The following is a 21341-nucleotide window of genomic DNA, read 5'->3' on the forward strand; positions in this document are numbered from 1 at the left end:
GTAAATGGCATCATGACTTTCCATTTTCAAAAAGTATGACGATCCCTGCCACGCAAGGACGTTGTTAGGTTTGGTTGTTTGTAAAGCCAGTCTTAAATAATAAACAGAGGTCACCATTAAAGGGTAAACATTTACCACAGCATAATATCTGAGATACAGTAGCTATTTCCTATTCCAAGTACAGGGATATCCAAAGATATCACTGATGTATCACAGTGTAGTAACTGCATTGACAAAAGGTTGACTTTATAGTGGACAGCACTGTATTAGAGGTAGGTATTATTGTCAGCTAGAATAAGTGTCTTTTCATATCATTTTAGTCCTCTACAATACCGATTAGTCATTTTCTTGTGCTTTTTTTCTAAGTTTGAAATATATTGTAGTTTGATTAGACCCTGTCTGGCGAGAGTTCCTTCCACATCATATTCTGTCTCCACCAGTAATTTCTAAGAACTCCAACCCAGTTTGGCACCTGGATGAGCTATTCACGCACCATTAATCCAAGTCTGCAACAGAGGCTTCTGCAGTGAAATAGCAATTTAGAATAGTAAGTTACATACAGACTAGATTGAAACACAATGTTGAAAACTTAATGTCTAACTGCATACAGTAAATCTGCACTAATACTTCTCTTAGACACTTGATTACCAACTGCTTTAAATCCAACTCGTTATACCATCACTTATATTTCACTAACTGTCAATGAGGAGGTGCAGAGAAAATGAGAAAGGTACTGCATGGATATGGGAAAGCCAGTCTTGAGATTCCTGCTACCAAGTCCAGTGCTGAATAAATATACTTGGTAGGTAGCCCTTTAGGTCTGTGAATGAGGTCCATTATTTTCAAAGGATCTACTGCCAGGTGATCCAGAGTAGCACTTCCCGGAGTAGCCCAATAAAAGCAGAGTTTTTACTTAAGGAGTTTTATAAAATGCTCATTTCCGTAAAGCTCAAGTTGCACATATGTAATAAATATAACATCATTACAAGTCCACATCTTTAAAGAGTGGACAACAAACCCCATCACCTACAACCGTCATATCTTCCCTCCTCCCTATAGCATCCTTCAAGGTGTGATTGTCATTTGTTGACACCATTTTCTGCAGTCTCATTGAAGAGTTCAAGGATTTTATTGTTATAAAGACTGACCCTCTTTTAATCATTAGGATTAGAGTTGCGGTATAGTGTCAGGGGAATGTATGGAAGTCTACATTCCTTCCACCCATTATGTATCCATTCTGTGGAGAAACTGAGGATTTCAGTTTCCAGTGCTGAGTGGGAAGGTCTGAATATCATGAAATTATTTTCTAAAGCTCTACGAATTTCACACTTACTGATTATCCAGATGATCAAAAGCCCGTTCCAGTCACTGTGCTCTGTGAATTTGAATTCCTCCTGCAGAGTCACTGGGGTGTTGTACTCTTCTTTACTTCCTTGTCCAAACTGTTTAGAGAATTATGCAGCTATTTAACAGTTACGGCCAATTCTACCCTAGAGATGATTACATTTCAGTGCTGGCTAAAATAATTTCTGTATACATCATGCTCGATCATGTCACTGAGGCCCAGTCCCCGATAGAGCAGTGTGGAGCTGTACCTACCACCATCCCCATGCCCTGACCCTGAGAAGCTCCTGACAGTTTTCTTCCTTAGTTCTTCAACTCTACAGAAATCCTCCTGCATCCTCCTGGTGCACAGGGGAGGCAAGTGCACTGGTACGCCCCTTCTAGCATGCAGCACACCTCCTCTTATAGTCCTGCCAAGTCTGCTGATCAGTGCATGTGGGGAGGAACCTGGTGCTTCCCACCTGCCCAATCACAGCTGTTTCATAAAAGTGCAAGGAGGTTTACCCTCCCCCCAACATTACACACCTGCAGAGGAGGTGGGCACAATCTAGTTACATAGGCCTGGATCCACAGAGGGTCTTAGGCATTGCAATGCTCAGCGTCACTTCACAGCGCCTGATTTTTCGGCACCTAGAAAATCACAGGAACAACACTGCAGTCTGCAATACCTGTGTTAGGCACCTAGACAACCTATACAATGAATCAGGAGAGAGAGTCACCTAAGAAATGTGATCCACAAAAGCCAGCACGCCAGGCGCGGTGCCATCTAAGCTAGCCAATGGGAGTTGTCGATGAGGGGGTGTGACCTAAACTGTGCCTTACTCCCAGAGAGAGGTGCCTAAGTCCAGGCTGCAAGAAGTCACCTACCTCTGCTAGAGATCCAGGAACAGGAACCCTTCTCCTGCCGTCAGGCAGCAAAGCCGCCAAAGGCATTTCTTGTGAGAATGAGTTAGGTGCATGCCTTGCGCCACACAAAAGGACTGGAGGAGGAGGTGGTGGGGGCTTATAACTTTTAGCCAGACTATCCCGTAGCCAGTGATTAGCGCACTCACCTGGGACATGGGCGTCCCAGGTTCAACTCCCGCCTCTGCCAGAGGTGGGTAAGGATTTTAACTGGTCTCTCCCACTTAGCAGAAGAGTGCTCTAACCACTGAGCTATGGGATAGTCTGATGTGGGCTCCCTCAATCTCTTATGTTGAAGTTCTTCCACTCTGGATAAACAGTGACTGGAGTTGGGGCACTGGACCCTGGGTTTTCCATCTCACAGGTGGGTGCCATAACCACCAGGCTACAGAATCAGTCTCACTCTCTCTCAGGTCCAGTGACTGCTCCAGTATGGATAAATACTTAAATAGTGTGGGGGGGGGAGTGAGAGAGAGATATGACTCTGAAGCCTGGTGGTTAAGACATTCAGCTGGGAGGTGAGAGACCTAGGGTCCAGTCCCCCAGCTCCCATCACTATATCTTTATTCATCACTATGTCTTTATTCATCCACTGTGGAACAACTTCAACCCATAGCTCAGTGCTTAGAACACTCTTCTGGGAAGTGGGAGATGCCTGTTTAAATCCTTCCCCACCCTGTGCCTGAGAAAGGAATTGAAAATATCAAAATATCCCAAGTGAGGGATATTTACCACTGGGCTGAAAGGCATAAGGGGGCAGTGGTACCACCACCACTCTCCAGGTTTGGAATGGGACCTGATCCAGGAGATGGTCTAGAGTGAGGCATCAGTGTGCATGCCCAGAGGCAGAAACTTAGGTGCTGAGGGACCTTTCACCTTGAAAACTTGGGTGCTAAGTGAGTTTAGGCAACTATATGGTTTGGCAGAAGTTTTATGGATCACAGTGGAGCCTAAAACTGGGATTTATGTACCTAAACCCCAGATTTAGGTGCTTAAGTGTGGGTTCAGGCACCTAATACCTTTGTGGATTGAGACCAGAGTCTGTAAAGCACTTTTAAATCCTTCCAGGTGAAAGTTCTATATAAATTCACTTATTATTAATTATTTGATTATTAGCAACATGTGATTGTTATCTCTCAAAGGGGGGACAATGCGGTGAAGGATTCGAAATCCGTAATCTCACGTGTATGGTTCACGATGCCTCTATGTCTGTTCCATCCAAGCAAGTAGAAAATGCATTGTGTGGAGAGCTGCCATCAAAAGACAATGCACTACAATTACCATGTTCTGTGCCTTGCCCTGGTAAGTTCTTCTGAGATTGTGTGGTAAGCTCTCAGGGGCTCTCTAGTTTTAACAGTCACAACTAGTATCATAAATCAAAGCACTATTAATTATTTACATTGTGGTAACATCCTTCAGTCAGTCTCAGGGCCCCATTGTTCTAATACAAGTACAGAGGAAGATACAGCCCACAAAGAACTTCTAATGTAATCCAAAACAAGACACGGCAGACTTTCTGCCAAGCAATTGGAGGGCATGGGGGAGAGAAAATGAAGGTGACAGTAATAAGAATTTGTGATTCTACAGATTAGCTGTGTGTTCACCCTGCTGGTTTTAGATCTTTTGAAAGAGGTTTTCCGTTATTTTGCAGAGACAAAATATGATACAAAAATAACATAAGCAGCCATGCTAGCAGGTTATAATTGGCATTATTTCCAAAAGACTAGCTGTATGTTTAAACTATCCTTTGAGGCTGTCTCCTTCGGATAACAGTGTTTTATTCTTTTGACGTGTAGGTGATTGCCATTTGACAGGATGGTCAGAGTGGAGCTCATGTGAGCTAACGTGTATTGATGGCAGGAGCTTTGAGACCACTGGTCGCCAGTCTCGATCAAGAACATTTATCATTCAGTCTTTTGAAAACCAAGACAGCTGTCCTGAGCAAGTCTTGGAGACACGGCCTTGTTCAGGTATTGCAGCCCCTGCCCTTGGCTTTATTCCACTACAGGTTTACGTTTTTATAGATATAGGAAGATTAATTGCTTTGTCTTGTTTAAATTGTAGGAGGGAAATGTTATAACTATGCATGGAAAACCAGCCTTTGGAGAGATAATGAACGTACAGTCTGGTGCCAGCGTTCAGATGGGGTAAATGTCACAGGTATGTCTACAAAGCATGGGACACAGTGTGGAAGCTTAGCTGAGAATGATTAGGGTTAGCATGGGAGGGAAATGTAAAGAGTTTTTAAAATTATGTGACACTTGAAAGAAATAAAAACCATTGTTAGCTGATTTTGGATATAGATTTCCCAAAGTCCAGTTTGGATTGTCTGATTAGGTCCTTTTAATAATGACATAATTGTGTTTGAATTTAGCTAGGAAACACAGATATGAATTCACCAACTTCATATCAGATCATTGTAACAAATAGCATGTAAATAAAATGATTGGCCAATTTATGCCCGGGTTTTGTTGGTGATTCAAACACAAGTACCAACTCACTAAAAAGGCCTGAGTGGGCCAGTCTGTATATCCGTTATCAGTGTGAGTGTTACATAATTTTAGAGAAAGAAGGAGAAACCACATGGGTGCTTGCAGATTCTGCAATTCTTCTTCCCTTCTGTGCACCAGGAAGGGAAGCTTCATCCACTCGCCCCTCCATCTCTATCAATAGAAAAGCATACTATATGGTCAGCACTTCCAGGCCCAGTGCCTTGGCTACCAGTGGGTCCACATGGTTTGCAAGTCCGTAGGGTCTCTTTCTGGTTATATAAATGAGGAAAAGATATGAAAATAGAAATCTTCCCACCCCACTCCTATGTAGAATGATTGTTTTAAAAATGTTATATAACAAACATCAGCTGCAAGGATAGCAAAGTAGTTAAAGGAGCTGGTTCTATAACAGGGTTCAAAAAAGACTAGATAAACTCATGGAGGATAGGTCCAGCAATGGCTATTAGCCAGGATGAGCAGGGATGGGTATCCCTAGCCTCTGTTTGCCATCAGCTGGGAATGAGCAACAGGGAATGGATCACTTGATGGTTACCTGTTCTGTTCATTCCCTCTGGGGCACCTGGGCATTGGCAACTGTCGGAAGTCAGGATACTGGGCTAGATGGACCTTTGGTCTGACCCAGTATGGCCGTTCTTATGTTCACATTTTCCATATTCACATGAAAGCTTCCAGCAGTACAAGGAGTAGTGGGCATGAGGATTAGACACCAGAGTGAGATGCCGGAAATCTTCCAGACTTCCTGTGTGGCCTCGGGAAAGTCATTTAATCTCTCTCTACCCCTTTTCCCCCATCAGTAAAATGGATAAAAATCCCCTGCCTTGTGAAGCTAACTTAACTAATGAGTCATACAGAGCTACTATGATGATGAAGCTCCATAGAAAAGCATATAAATAAATTTAAAAATAAGCAAAAAAAAATGCTATTCAACCCCAGCAAGATGAGCATTCATCTTTGTCAAAACATTATAAAATGTATTCTTGAAAGTACGTAGTGATGAGAATTTCTTTTACAGGAGGTTGTTCTGTTCACACCCAGCCTGCTGAAACCAGACACTGCAATCCAAAGTGCAAAAAACCATTCACCTACTGCACCCAGGTAAGCAGCTGCTGCAGAAGACATTTTAGAAATTATCTTATCTTGAACATCTTAGAAGCTTTCTAACTCCTCTAACAATGATGTGTACATGACACCACCTAGAGATGATTCTGGGAATTTATGTTTAGAATTTAGATCCTAAGAGGCAAAGGTGACTTGCACAAATCTGAGCTGCGTTGATAGTGTTACATTTTTGGTTTGCTTTTTAATTGAGAGCTCTATCTGAGCTGTTGACTATAGATATGAGAGGTCTGGAACTTCTTTAAAGATGGGAGCTCAGAGACTGCTCCCTTTCTACTCCCTGGGTGGGGACAGAGAGAGCCAGGAGGAGGCAGTGACACATCCCCAAGCTTACAGAGTCAGGCTGGTGCACAGAGAAGCAAACAACTAACCCTAGAGAGGTGGTGTAGTAGGCACATCCCCCTGACCTCTGGGGGCTCTGCAAGGCACCCTGAGGTTGGATGTTTGCCCTGGAGAGGTTCGACTCCATGCCATCCCTTACTCTGGGGTATGCCTAATGGCCATGACCTAGACTGACATAAGCAAAGAGCTGTGTTGGTCCCAGAATATTAGAGAGACAATATGGGTGAGGTAATATCATTTCTCTCTCACCAACAGAAGTTGGTCCAATAAAAGCTATTACCTCACCCACCTTGCCTCTAATAAACAAAGAGCAGCATTTTCAAACTTGGGTGTCTTAGACACCTAAAGTGGCATGATTTACAAAGATGCTGGGCATCTGCAATACCTACCTATGTCAACAGGAGTAGCAGGTGCAGTGGGCTTTGAATCAAGCCCTAGGTGTCTAACTTCAAACATTGCTCTTTGAAAGGGTTCCTATGTTGTTGTTTTCCTTTAAGTTACTGATAGTTTCTCAGCCATAACCACATATTAACAAGCTCTCTTTTTGTCTCAGAATGTGTAGCTACGGTTGGTTACACAGTTCTGTAAGCAGGCTCAATGGGTGAAATCCTGGGCTCAGTGAAGTCAACAGCAAACCTTCCATTGACTTCACTGGATTTCATGTGGTATCTTTGGTCTCATCCATTGTATATTGTAAGCCCTGTCTCTGCGGGTTTTCCTTTTATCTAGCGCTGACATTCTAGTTTGGCTGCTGTTGAAATTAATAAAATATTTTGCTTTATTATTATGATTGGGAAAATATACTGTGTACTTGGGACTTTCACTGTCTGTGTGCATAGCGTGAGACATTTCTGAGAATATAAATATAAGCAAGTCACAGAATACTTGGGTGGGGGGATCAGAAAAATATCACAAATTTCCTTGACATGCTTAGTAGAATGTACTCTGTGGTTTAATACTAAATAAATATGTGTTGCTTAGAGTGGAGTCTGCAGTTGTGAGAGAGGATATACAGAAATAATGAGATCAAATGGTTTCCTGGATTACTGCATGAAGGTACCAGGTTTGGAAGATAAGAAAGCGGATGTTAAAACCAGTGCTGGAAAGAATAAACCTGTCAACTCAAAAATGCATGACATTTTCAAAGGATGGTCTATTCAGCCTTTTAATCCAGGTAAAAAAAAATGGAATAGAAAGAATACATGTTTCTCTATAGAAGTAATACTTTGTAAATCTTAAAACCAAGGTTTGTGTAGGAGAGTTTAAATTGTGAGACTAGTATGCTAGTTTGTATCTCTTCTTTTATTCCTTCGCTGTCATATCCAGCATAATCATAATTTATTATGCTGAGATATAATAGAGACTGAATGAAGCAATAATGTTTGGAAAAAGCACCCCCATATGGAATTCTTGGAGTTACTTGGAATCACATCTGGCTACTAAATAGTGATGTTCTACAAACGTTGTGGTTGGTACCAGGGAAAGACACCTTGCGTCATTAGCATTTCTAAAGGTCTTAAAGCAGAAGATTTCTTACAGGTTTCATGACTGGAGACAGGTTTGATTAATCATGTGTTGTCATGTTTTGAAAGGATGTGAAAAAAAATAGGCTAATGAATACAGAGACAACCTGGATTTAGTTAAAAAGGGTTTAACCAGAAGAAAGAGATTATGTATTAGGTTGTGATACCTTTAGAATGAGTAGCAATTTGTTCCTTGAGTAGTCCCATTGTGGAGTTAGGGTGCTACAATAGCTGTGAATTAGGGTATCACAGTCTTGCCAGAAATTAGCATTTGTGCACTGACGTGATATCTTGAGTTAGTACTTATTTAAATAAAGGGCAGACTTCCTATTTACTTCAATAGGAGGTGGATTTGACCCATGGGTATAGTATCTGATTACCAAGTTGGATGTTATTCTTTATTGAGTAACCTAACCAACAATTCTTGGGAACAGCACAACGATAACTAGGTTTGGTCGGCAAAATTCTTCAATGGGAGAACTTCAGAAAATACGGAATCTACAGAAACAAACACACTGGATTGCTCTTCTAGCTTTGATTGTCTTTTCTTCACCACTGCAAACATTTTTACTTTTTTTATTTTTATAAAATTTTTATTTTACTTTCCCCCCATTTTGAAACAATATTTATTAGAGTAATTATATGCAAAAAAACAATAGTGAGGAAACATCAAGATGGATATTTTGATAGACTGAAGTCTCAGGCATACAAGTTAAGTTCCCCATAAGGAGATTAACTCTATAACACACAAAATGACTGTTGCTTTGTATTATATTGTATTGTATTTCTTATGTTTGCAAATTAGTCTGTGATGATCACACAACATCGGGAAACGTAATATTATGCAGGACAGAGTTAAGGCTGCCTGAGTGTCTTGATCTGTGTGACTTCAGATCAACTTTAATGTTACATTAACTTATTTGGTTTGCATACAATAATTGATCTTTGTATTTACTATATCTTAGCTAATAGTACAGTCAATGGTTTTTAGAACAGAGCATGATCCAGAAAGAGAGGCAATACAAGAGTGGTATGTGTGCCTTTCTCTAAAGTTTGACAGTTGATTTTTGAGTACACTTGCTTGTTACATTTGTAACTATACATAAAATTACATTTCATAACAACTTGGTGAGTCTGACATTTTTGTCCCCTAAGATGTTTTTCATGACCATGCAGAACTAGTTGTGGAACAAATAATAATTATTTATCTAATTACTATTAAACTACATTCCATGAAGCCAGAGTGCAGGTACAGAGACATTCCTCAAGTCAAGATGTAATATAAATAATATTGTTTAAAATGTAAGGCTGGATGCTCCCCTGCATTTATACCAGCAAAGGAGAGCAGAAAGAAACAAATGGTCTCTGGTTTCTAGCTATCTGTGCTCAGGTTGAGAGGTGCAGCATGCTTCTCTCCTAACCCATTAGAAATATCAGCAGCAAAGTCAGCAGACACTCCATGATGAGCCCTTCCCATACAGGGAGATAGAATGCAACTGTTGAGGGTCATTGACTAAGGAATCATGATGCAGGGAAGAGATACCTCAAGTGTAGCACAGAGGGACAGCTTTCCCATAAGATCAGAGCCTCTTTTCTTGGTGTTTTATGGTTTTTGGAGGCTGCATTCCTCTGCCTCTTGTAACTCCCCCAAGTTAGTTATAGAACATCTGTGATACCAAGGGAGTACTGAAGACCCACTGTACCACCACTGAAAACCCAGGCCAGCAAGGTATTGGTAGCACTGGAAAGTGTAGTACCAGTAAATTGCACTTCCCTCAAGAAACTAATTAAAAAAACAGTAATCTTTGAAAAAATCTCATCATTCAGATTGAAAAGACAATAATTGGCTACACCTGTGTGATGGTTCAACTCTTACATGAGATTGAATTTTGTACACTCTCTGTTCTGTTATTCCCATTAGCTCGTGTGCATTTCCCGGGAAGTATGCCTGTCTCATAGACTGTTTTTTAAAAATTTAAAAAAAACAGGAGGGAGGGTGAGAGGGTATCATGAATCAGCCGTTGCCATGGTATCTGGACATCTTGCAAGAAATACATTGACTCTAGAGCTTAATGAAATTCATAATGTCTATATCATGGGAAAATCCAATATGTTGACATTTGTTGATATCATCTGGAATTTATACCAAACAGCAAAATCCTGAAATGTTTTTCAGAACAAAATATTTGGATTCAGAATCGTCAGTTTTGTTAATCAAAAGGAAATGTTTCAGCGTTCTCAAATTAAAACATTTTTCTTTGGGCCAGTTCAATATTGAACTGTGTCCACCTGAACTGCCCCTGTGCCTCATGAAAGTTGTAGTTAGGTTGCCTTTTTTCCTCGTTATCTTCTATGGACTGGACTCCGCACCTTGACTACTTTTCCCAGGATGCACTGTGGTCATCTGACTCCTGTGATACACCACAGCAGGCCAGGAAGAGGGGAGACTGTTTCTATGTGGAATGACCTTCATTTTCATTTTTCCATAAAGAAAATGAAAAAAATCAGCAAAATTAAATTTTTCTTACAGAAAATTTTGATTTTGCGGAAAACACATTTTTTTTTAAAATCAGAAAAGAGTTCTCCACAAAATTTCCAACCAGCTCTAGTTAGCTCCTAGCACCAGTTTCCAGTCAGTAATCTTAATTTTATTCTTATGTGTTAAGACATTATGCATTCTCTTTGTATATAGACTGGTAAGAATTAGAAGTATTAGTAAAATAAAGCTGAATAAATGTGATTTGTATTCTGTCTCCTGTCCCCTCCCCCACCCCAATGTATTTTAAAATAGATGGTAGACTTAAGATTTGGGTGTATGGAGTATCAGCTGGTGGTTTTCTCATCATACTTTTCCTGATTTTTACATCATATCTTGTTTGGTAAGTACTCTTAAGTGTTTTGTTTGTTTTTATTTAAGTCATTTGAAATGCATGACAGTCAAATGCATCAATGTCACAATGATGTAACTGAATTAAAGCGGATATAAATTTGGCTCATTACTTTGGCCCAGGTGTTAGAATAATGCAAATTCTGCAAAAAGCTGCTCTAAGCTGCATCACATTGGGGTAGAGAATCAGAAAGCCATAACTGTCTCCCTGACAGCTTGACCATTCTGCTGTGTCCAATATCTAGCCCAAGGGTCGGCAACATTCGGCACGTGGCTCACCAGGGTAAGCACCCTAGCGGGCCGGGCCAGTTTATTTACCTGCTGACGTGGCAGGTTCGGCCGATCGTGGCCCCCACTGGCCGCGGTTCACCATCCCGCGCCAATGGGGGCGGCGGGAAGCCGCGGCCAACACATCCCTTGGCCCGCGCTGCTTCCCGCCGCCCCCATTGGCCTGGGACGGCGAATCGCAGCCAGTGGGGGCCGCAATCGGCCAAACCTCCCGTGTCAGCAGATAAATAAACTTGCCCGGCCCGCTAGGGTGCTTACCCTGGCGAGCCGCGTGCCGAACGTTGCCGACCCCTGATCTAGCCCATATATATTTCTCTTGTTCTGCTTTTTTTACTCTAGGAGTGTTTGTATTAAAACAGGATCTGTGTGTTTAAGAATTTTTGTTCTAGCTACTTTCTTTTTAAATCAAAGTCAGAACTACCCGTTATTTGTGACCTCACAGGTTGAGAATATAGAGATGTTTAGGAGTATGATATCACGAGTATAATTTTATTATATCCCTTGAGAAATAAGGAGGAGTTTATAAAGTTCTGTGTAACAAATATTTCTACCTTTTTGCAATAAAAAGGGGGAAAAGAAATGAGGATTTTTGAGATACAGGCAGAATTGTTTCTAAATTGACCTGTTTCCGTTTTTGTGTGAGGTGTAGTTGCTCTTTATTGTTTTTTGCCTTGTGTACAGATTAAGAATAAAAATTATCTACATTTCAAATAGCACCTTAGCCTGCACTCTTTACTCAGGTGATAATTCTATTGAACTCAGTAGGAATCTTATTTCAGTGAGTGCAGAAACAGTCTTATAACTTGTTTTCTTAAATGTATCCAGTGCATGTTAGGGGTCATGTAATTTGCGAATGGAAATAGCTAGTGCATAAAGTTTTATATATTTGTAGGGTTTCAAATGATATCTCAATTCACATTTTTGATTTCTGAAGCACGTTTTCATTTTTCTTTCAGCAAAAAAACAAAACAGCATCAAAGTACTCCTCCACAACAGAAGCCTCTGACCTTCGCATATGATGGAGACATGGACATGTAACATAAAAGAAATCCAAACGTATACTTCAACTGCCTTAACTGCTTACTCTTTTATAACTTTCAGATTCCTCGTTTTTTTGAGGAATCTCTTGACGTGTAATATACCGGACAGAATATAAATATTGCAAATGTGGAATTTTGCCTCTGGTTTATTTAAAAAATTGAGTCAAAGACCTTTAGATCTTGTGAAAAATTTTCCAAATTTTTTTCTTGTGAAAATGCATCTCTTCCTGTTTGACAATAGGAACAAAAAAATTACGATTTTCTTAATAACATTTACTTTAAAAAAAAAAAAGCATGACAATCCTACGGCAAATGTGACATTCAATGTAAATGACAAATTTGACACTTCATCATTATGCACTATATTAGTGCAGAGTTCCTTATTCTGCACATATTTCAACAATGAGTTTTCTAGTGTTTACGTTTAGTTCAAAGACTTTGAAGCTGGATTGTGTATTTTAAGAATGCAAAAAAAAAAAAAAAGGTGTTGAAATAATTGGAATTCTCTGGGTTTTTTAAATTCATGGTTTCTTATGCTGTTTTCTAGCCTGGAATATGATTTTGCGGCATTTCCATCAATAGGACAGAATAAGGATTGTTTAAATTTACAGCACCAGAAGTGATACAGGTGGTTTCTTACTGAACATGTTTTTTAAAGAGATGAGTAAATAGATGTTTTGATGAACGGGTAGAGAATTTGATTGTTTACAAATGTCTTTTTAATTAGATCAAACCATGTAGATACATTTTGGCCATTTTAAATTATAATTCAGTTTAATTACTACAAACTCTGCTTTTGTAATTTAAATTTTCTTATCTGAAATATTTATAAATTCTTTTTTGAATTTAATTATCTGACCTCATCTAATATACATCTGACACAACTACTGTTTGTAGAAGGTCTTGCTTTTTTAAAATGTTTGAAAAATACCGAAAAGTAACCATTGTAAACATCTTGGGAACATTTGAAGAAAAGTGTTTGTAATAGTATGTGTTGCAAGTAAGAAAGTGCCATCTTGTGGTATTGATGTGTATTTATAAGCAAATAAAATGTTAAAGAGAGTGAGAATTTTGCTTCCAGTATATTGAATTAAATGTGTGTTAAAGACTTTCATTTTGACCCTTCAGTATGCCTTAAATCACACTCTATACCAGATGAAAACCCTGGATAGTCCAGAGTTTTCACCTGAGTGGGTCTGGACATTGTCCCATCCTGTCTACTAGTGCAGGTCAGAAAATGGAGTTTTTCTCCTGTGGAATTTTTGTCAACATTTTTTATCTTTTCAGGGGAAATTGGAAATCAAAAATTTTCAGCCAAAAACTAAAGTTTTTGATTTGAAATTGAAAATTTTGATTCAGAAATGATGCTGTGAAGCCTCATGATAGCTGTCATTCAGATCTTTCATGCACCCTCAGCCACCCTGGCCAGACTACATTTCCCATGATGCAACCCAAGCTCCTTTCTCACAGAAATAACACAGTGCAGCAAGGGGGAGACATGCCATCGTGGGACATGTCATTTGGCTGGGGAGCCTGACCCACAGAGGAGAATAGGGGAATAAGAGTTGCAAACCAGAGCTCCCCAGGAGATACTGCAGTAACATTTCCTGATAGAAATACATTGTGTTTCTGATGGAAAAAAAAATCCAATTCTGAGCAGAAAGCAGACAATTTCTGCAAAATAATTTATTTAGATGAAAAGTCAATTTCTGTTGAAAAACAACTTTGATAGAAAATTTTCAACTGGCCCTACTGTCTAGTCTACAGCTACTAACAGTGTTGAAAACAGGCCCCCTTACTTGGTAATGGTTGGGGCCTACGATTTTTGTGATAATATTACCTTATGTAGAACTTTGAATGGGATATACAGAATAATATGTTACAAGAGAAGGAAGTAGAATGCCAAAATGTGACAACAATTTTCTGTGGGAAAAGGTGCAGGCAGAATGGTTCACAGAGGAGGGCGAGGGAACAAACCCAGTTAAACAAGCTGATGAGAATAACAGTGGAGTGGGAAAGTCAGTGTTAAAAAAACAACAACAACAACAACAACTGCAGGTCTTGGTTGCTGCTCTCAATGTGAGTGTTTTAGTGCACTTTGAATTACAAGCCAATCTGTGATGCTTCGTTTTCTCCATGGTCATTGCTCTCCAATGAATATATATATTTTTTCAATTATAGGTCCTTGTTTTTCAACCACAGTTGGTAGCATCTGTTGTAAATGATCAATGTATTTATTGCACTGTTCTACTATGAGATGTTACTCAAAAAAGGAAAGGTCTAAATAAGAGATCAGTTGCTTGTCATTATTGGTTTATCTTCAGTTCACAAATACTATGTGAGCTGGTGTTATATCAATTCATAGGCAACCTGTGGATTGGAAGATTATTATTCTGCAGTATAATAAACAGATCAGTACAGAGAACTGCTCTTTAGATTGGGCATTCCTTATTTACAGTGTCACAGTAGATATTCAGGAGATCTATAACCAATTAACTCCTTTGGCTTCTGTGCTGCACCACTGTGGTTAAGGTCATTGCTTTCAAAGACAAGCAATAATGAAATAAATAATTTCCACATTAAACAGCAGTTACTGCTAATATTACATAGATTCCTAGATTTTAAGACCAGATGGGACCATTATGATAATCTAGTCTGACCTCCTTCACAACATTTTAAGTGAATATTACCTCTAGTCCAATAATTTGTGGTTGAACTAGACAGTGGAATTAGATTGTGGAACTCATTGCCACATGAAGTCACCATGGCCAAGAACTTAAGATTCAAAAAGATACAGATATCCAGAGTTTTCAAAAATGTATGATAATTTTGGAAGGGATGTTAAACCTCATGCTTTAGGATTTACACCAACTTCTAAGTATTGGAGACTGGATGAGACCTAGTGTGGGGAATGGAGTGGCAAATTACCACACATCTGTCTACTGCTCCCTTTCTCTGAAGCACCTGGTTGCTGACCACTATCAGAGACAGGATGAACCTTGGATCTGATCCAGTCTGGCAATTCCCATATTCATGACTAGACCATATCTCTAGTCTCTCACTCGGTTGATGCAGCTCCCTCTATTTTGTAACTGTTATACATGCTTTAGACCTCACTCTAAAAGTGTTTAGATCCACATTTTCTCAGCTATGGTACCGCTGTGTTCCTTTCAAAGAACACAGGATAGGAAAAGTGAGTCACACAAAATGCAATCCAATACAAAAGCCAGATTTTCAAGAACCTTAGCTGTGCAACAGTGGGTCATATGCACCTGCATATGAATTGTGCTCACAAATAGGGTGTTTGAGTGCACAAGTACCACAACTGTGCTTAGCATACAACTTCATTTACATACATGAATGGAAGGAAAGGAGAGAGATATCTTAAATATAATTTTAACTCTACCTCTCAATTGCGAAGCAACAGTTCAGAAAGAAAATAATGTAGTTCAGATCCTTAGTGTATTGGTCTTATTCCTGACTGCTTGATGTATTAATCTGGTCCCTATAAATTTAATTTAAAACAATTACATTTCTAGCCTTATGGCTATGAAAATGACCTGTCACATGTAACTCAATACAATATAGAAAACATAGCTCTGAAACACAGGTGAACCACCATTCACCTCAGTAGGGTGTTAATTCTGAAGCCTAATTATGGCTATTTACATTTAAGTGGTATGGGTGAAATCCTTATCTCATTGAAATGAATGGAAAACTCCCATTTATTTCAATCTGAACAGGATTTCACCCAATCTTTATAATTGTCTGGTTTTCATTCATTTACAATGTTTAAATTGGATGTTGTCTTAGAGGATTTTCAATTATGAGAAAACGGAACTCAGAAGACGATTCCAGTGGAAGACTTTAAATATAAACCTTGGTGTAAATATATAAATTAAATCTATTACATTATACTTTAAAATTAAACATGCACGGCCTATATTTCAGAGGTGTTGAACGAACCTCATGCCCATAAAATTCAATGGCAGCTAAATGTGCTCAATACCTTTGAAAATCAGGGCATATATAAAATAGTAGGGCAAACATGGCCCTGGTATGAGTAGGGGCAACACCAATGATTTCAGTGGAATTTCCCAATTTAAAACAGAGTTGGGTTTACCACAGCTGACCTGATTCTAAATCAGCTATTGCTTGTTGTTTAATCTTGAATTGAAATTGAGAGCCATTTCCTACTCCAAAGCCTAAGGAACACAGGCAAGATACTTCCTCAAAGTTGCAGAGTTAATGAAAGACTTTCCTTCCTGTCAGAGTTACACATACTCATTCTTGAGACCAAAAGACAGCGGAACTAGCATCATGCTATGCAGCTACCATAGAATCAGCAATTAACAATAATATACTATAGAGGCACAAGGGGTACAACCCCATTCGCAGCTGCATGTTCCTATCCTGGGAAGATACTTGGTTTATATCCAGTTTTATGAAGCTGTATTCTGGGTAGATATAATTTATTCAAGGGCCAACAATGTGCTTGATGTTATTTGATGCACTGAACTACCTCCTGACAGATACTTAGTTACTTTCATTTACGTGTTGGCATCGCTTGTACAGCTAGCCGTGCCAATAAAGATAATGTAATTTGATTTGAATTTGTAACACTTTTAATAGGTTGCAGCTCCAAGCTCAGACTGTGCCTATAATAGGAGCACTTCACTGGTATAAAAATACTAGTATCCTATGCCAGCAAAATGCTTCTAATGTGGCCACAGCTAAGTATGGTAAAACCGCTCTCCACACACAAAACAAGCTATACCAGGGGCTTCTGCCAGCACAGCTGTGTGGGTCAGAGATCACACCTCTTATACCCATGACCAATAGAGCTATGTGAGTGGTAGTCTAGTGTAGGCCTGGCTGTAGTCAATCATGAAATCTAAAGTAAGCCTCACAGTATTCGCTGTTCTTTTCCCTTTGGCTCCAAGCTCATCCAGAACTAAAGTGCAGTTCTTCCCTTGCCTGACTCAAAGCAGTCACCCTCCCTCACCCACTCTTGTACTATGACCTAGGCCAGGCCTGCACAACATGCGACTCACGTGGGCTCACTCTGCGGCCCGCGGGGGGTGAGTAGGTGGGCTCACTGTGCGGCCCACGGGGGGTGAGTAGGCAAGTGGCGGGTGAGGGAGGGGGGCTGAGGAGGCGAGTTGGCAGTGGCAGGGGGTGAGTAGGCGAGCCGGGGTGTGGGGGCTGAGGAGGCGAGCGGGTGGGCAGTGGCGGGGGTGCAGGTGAGCCGGCGGTGGGGAAGCGGGGCTGAGGAGGCAAGCAGAGAGTTGATGGCTGACCTGGTCTACTGATCTGGTCTGGCTCCCATCCCCTCTCCAAGGGTTGCAGCTGTCTGTAGGTGCTGCCTTCCATGCCTTCCTCATTCACACCTCATTCATTCAACAAGGCAATTGATTACAAAGTGTGGGGGGAGATCTTATTCTACTTCTAGCAAAAAGACATTTTTATTTTACCTTAATTATACTACATTAGGAGCCCACTATAACATATTACAAAGGTTCAATACTGCTGTTTTTTAAATTAATGGAGATATCCTCTCTCCTAGAACTGGAAGGGACCTTGAAAGGTCATTGAGTCCAGCCCCCTGCCTTCACTAGCAGGACCAAGGACTGATTTTTGCCCCAGATCCCTAAGTGGCCCCCTCAAGGATTGAACTCACAACCCTGGGTTTAGCAGGCCAATGCTCAAACCACTGAGCTATCCCTCCTCCCCTTCTAGGGAAGGAGAGTTTGTTTCTGTGGGGTGGGGTGTTGTGTTTCGGGGGTGCTGGGTGGCGCTGGGGGGGGGGGTTCGGCCCTCAGCTGTTTTCTTTGGAGTAATATGGCCTTTGCCGCTTTACGAGTTGTGCAGGCCTGACCTAGGCTAAGTGACTGCTATTCATCCCCTGCCCCAGATGTGAGCCAAAAATAAAGGCCTTATCTATGCTCAGTTTTTGTACCAGTATAATTATTTTGGTTGGGATGGTGATATTTTCCTGATATAGTTATACTGGAATTGCTCCTAGTGTGGATGCAGTTATACCAATATAAAGGTGCCTTAGAGCAATATAGCTTGTTCCTCTTCCTATAGAGAAGCAGCTATACCAGTATCCATGCTGGGGGGCTTTAACTATAGTTAAAATGGTAAAACTTGTAAACAAGGCCTTACAGTATCATATGCATGAATTTGTTGTTTGGACTACACCCATAAGCAAGACTTAGAAGGATTTGGTTGGTTTTTAATTAAAGGAAGAATTAAATTGTGCAATTTCTTTTTTTCATACTCAGTAGTTATGAACAAAAGTCTTATTATATATGTGTTATAGTGTTGGTTTTTGGGCCAATCTGCTGTCTCTTGTATTTTGTATGCTGGATACAAGCTTTATTTACACTTGACGAAAAAAAGAATGAATAATAATGCTAATCACAGTTACTGTATGTCTGCTGTATAGATTTGAATGTGTACCATTTTTATCTTCCAGTCTAATCAGATTTGTACTTATTTTAAAATGTAAGCAACCCTTACTTATGATATAATGTCCTAGGAAGAAATTTTAAAAGCATATTTCCCCTCCTCCAGTAATTGCACTCATTACCATGGTTTGTCACAATAAAATGTAAAATGGACTGTGGACAGATGTGAATTAAAGCAATTTATGGGACTTCGCTTGGCTTTGAGGCAATGTTTTGATGGAATAAAAATAGAAATCAAGATTCAATTTCCTTCTGATAAAAACCTAACATTGTTCTTTGCTTTATGAAGGTTCACATTTTGAAAAATTCTTCAAAACAACTCTTTCAATGGCAAGCAAATTAATTGGAACACAAAGCACTAATTGTTCAGGTGGAGAAAGGTAGGAATTGAAAAGCTTCTGTTGGTGCAATTCAATCATTGCAGACAGCCTAAGTAATTAAGTTTCAACTTTCTTTCCTGCAAGGGTTAGGGATGAATGCAATCTAGCCTTGGTGCTATAGCATGGCTATTACTCTAGTTTTCAAGTCAATGGCCTTGAAGTTGCAGGTTTTAACACAGTTATAACAATATTGCTTAGTTGTTTTCAATAGTAGCCATTGTTGTGTTAGCTCTGAAATTCATACTAAATGGGATGTTGAATTAGCGGCAATGCTGATAGTGCCTAGTAACAAGCAACGCACCAAAACAGGCACCATCTTGTTCATTTGGGGCCTGATCCAAAATCAATAGAAGCAGCATAAGAAGAAACAAGAGCAAGTATATGGATTATATCACCAAACAAGCTGAATCAGCTGCTATAACAGGGGATAATAAAACATTTGATGAGCTCAACAAGGTACTAACTGGCAAGGAGGGCCAGTCAAGGATAAACAAGGAAAGCCTTTAACAACAAAGAAAGCAACGGGGGGAGCACTTTCTAGGAGTACTAAACAGACCAACACCACAAGAAACTATTGACTTTGACAAAAAAATGAAACACCCAAAACTAGACATGATAACATCTCACAGCACAAACAAATGACAGACAATACCAAAGTTTAACCTTGGGAAAGCTGTGGGTGAAGACCAAGTCACTGGGAAATGTCAAAAGCTTCTGATGAGGAGACCCACTGATAAAATCACTGAACTCTTCAACAAAGTATGGGACCAAGAAAAGTCTTTCGAAACAATAGCATAATAGTCAAAATACCCAAGAAAGGAATACAATAGGTGAGTCAATTCATGTATGTTGGCAGTAATGTGCAAGCCAATGGGGATGTCCAGAAGGAAATAAGTTCATGAACTCGCATTGTGGTAGCCGCATTCACAAGCATAAACAAGATTTGGTTATTGAATATCTACAACTCAAAGAACAAACTACGACCTTCAGCTCTGGTTTATTTCCAGCTTTATGATCTTCAGCTATGGTGGATTTCCAGCTTTCACATCTATCTGTTAAGGTGGAAATATCATATAAGGTATAGACAGACATCTAAATGCCTTCAAAAGCAAATGTCTTAGAAAAATACTAGCTATTAAGTGGAATTAATCTGTAACAAACAAACCAGCTCATGGTAGTTTTGCTCAAAATAGGTATTAGTCTGATAAGAATGTATTTAGTGTTTAAACTGTATGAAATGCTTGGAATTTGCTGCATGCATTAATGTCTGTATTCTGTGCTATAAGGAAATATATAAGTTTTGCTTTATAACTTTGAAAATGTTTGCTCTGAGCTTGTGAACCCAGCTGTGTGCACACACTCACTCTCTCTCTCTCTCCCTCTCAAAAATTAAGTGGGTCAAAAGACAAAAACTTTAACTGCCCCATCCACCCATGGAGAATTATATGCAAAAAGCCTCTTCCCGTTGGTTTCAGTGAGAAGGGGTGGTTGGATGGGGGGCGGGTCCTGGGCGGGGGGGCAGTCAGGAAGGAGAGGAGGAGTTGGATGGGATGACGGGAGGCAGTCAGGCCGGGGGTTCCGGGGCCGGTCAGGGAGCGGGAGGGTGGATGGAGCAGAGGTCCCGGGAGGGCTGTGCAAGAAGCACGTGGGGGCTGGGCCACACCTGGCTGTTTTGGGAGGCACAGCCTCCCTTAACCGGACCTCCATACAATTTCTGAAACCCGATGTGGCCCTCAGGCCAAAAAGTTTGCCCGCCCCTGGTCTAAGGGGACTGTCTGTGACTCCATGGTAAGACTGTTATAGTGATCAAGGAGTTCACATTTGTTGCTGGGTTGGTGAAATCTAATTATGGAACATTCCACCAGTTCGGGGTGTCTGCCTTGCTTTTGCCTGTCTGCCCTGAAGTAGGCACTCAAGGTCATGAGCCACTTTCAGACTCTCTCTTGATTGACTTTTCTATTCTATGGTGTGATGGGGTTGGGACTCACCACCTGGCGCCTCCTACTGGTTGTCCCGGGAATTAGCTCTGTCCAGTGGAGCGCCCCCTCCTGGTGGTGTCCCGTCCATCGTCTTGCCCTCGGTTGGCGTGTCTGGACCCATGTTGCTCCCAAGCTCACAGCATCCTCTTCGAGCCACTGCCCTCCAGCAGTGCCCCTTAATCCATCCTCGCCCCCTTCCGGGGGGGGGGGGAATCAATGAGCTGCCTCTCTGCAACCTGGCCTATGTGGCCAACTGCACCCTCAAAGTCACTCCCCTCTTGGCAGGGGGTTGGTGCAGCTCTAGATGGCCGATGGCCGCTCCGTTGGCCGGGTGCAAGGCAAGGGGGAAAGGGGGGGGACCCAGGCCCGTTCACTACTCTGGGTCCCAACCCAGGGACCCTCTAGTGGCAGCCGTCCTGCCCTCCTTCTCTCCCTCTGTTTGTCCACATCCCTGGGCCGCTTCCCCTTCGGCCCCTAGCACCAGCTAGGCCCTTTCCTTCAGGACCTGCAGCCTGACAGACTCTGGGCTGGAGTTACCCTCTGCTCCCCCGGG

The 21341-nt window shown here is 40.8% G+C and overlaps 1 protein-coding gene across 2 annotated transcripts in view; it reads left to right on the forward strand.

The window, feature by feature from the left end:
- The window catches only part of THSD7B (thrombospondin type 1 domain containing 7B), a 491576-nt gene extending 479328 nt beyond the window's left edge, over window positions 1-12248 (forward strand). For both annotated transcript variants that reach the window (XM_034786451.1, XM_034786452.1), the window contains 7 exons: window positions 3390-3549; window positions 4044-4217; window positions 4312-4407; window positions 5773-5855; window positions 7200-7392; window positions 10533-10620; window positions 11873-12248. In XM_034786451.1, coding sequence (XP_034642342.1) covers window positions 3390-3549; window positions 4044-4217; window positions 4312-4407; window positions 5773-5855; window positions 7200-7392; window positions 10533-10620; window positions 11873-11954 — 876 coding nt within the window. In that variant the 3' untranslated portion in view covers window positions 11955-12248. The remainder of the gene's footprint in view (window positions 1-3389; window positions 3550-4043; window positions 4218-4311; window positions 4408-5772; window positions 5856-7199; window positions 7393-10532; window positions 10621-11872) is intronic.
- Window positions 12249-21341: the final 9093 nt, after the last annotated feature.

This window comes from Trachemys scripta, chromosome 11, assembly GCF_013100865.1.
Source record: "Trachemys scripta elegans isolate TJP31775 chromosome 11, CAS_Tse_1.0, whole genome shotgun sequence".
Lineage (NCBI taxonomy): Eukaryota > Metazoa > Chordata > Testudines > Emydidae > Trachemys > Trachemys scripta.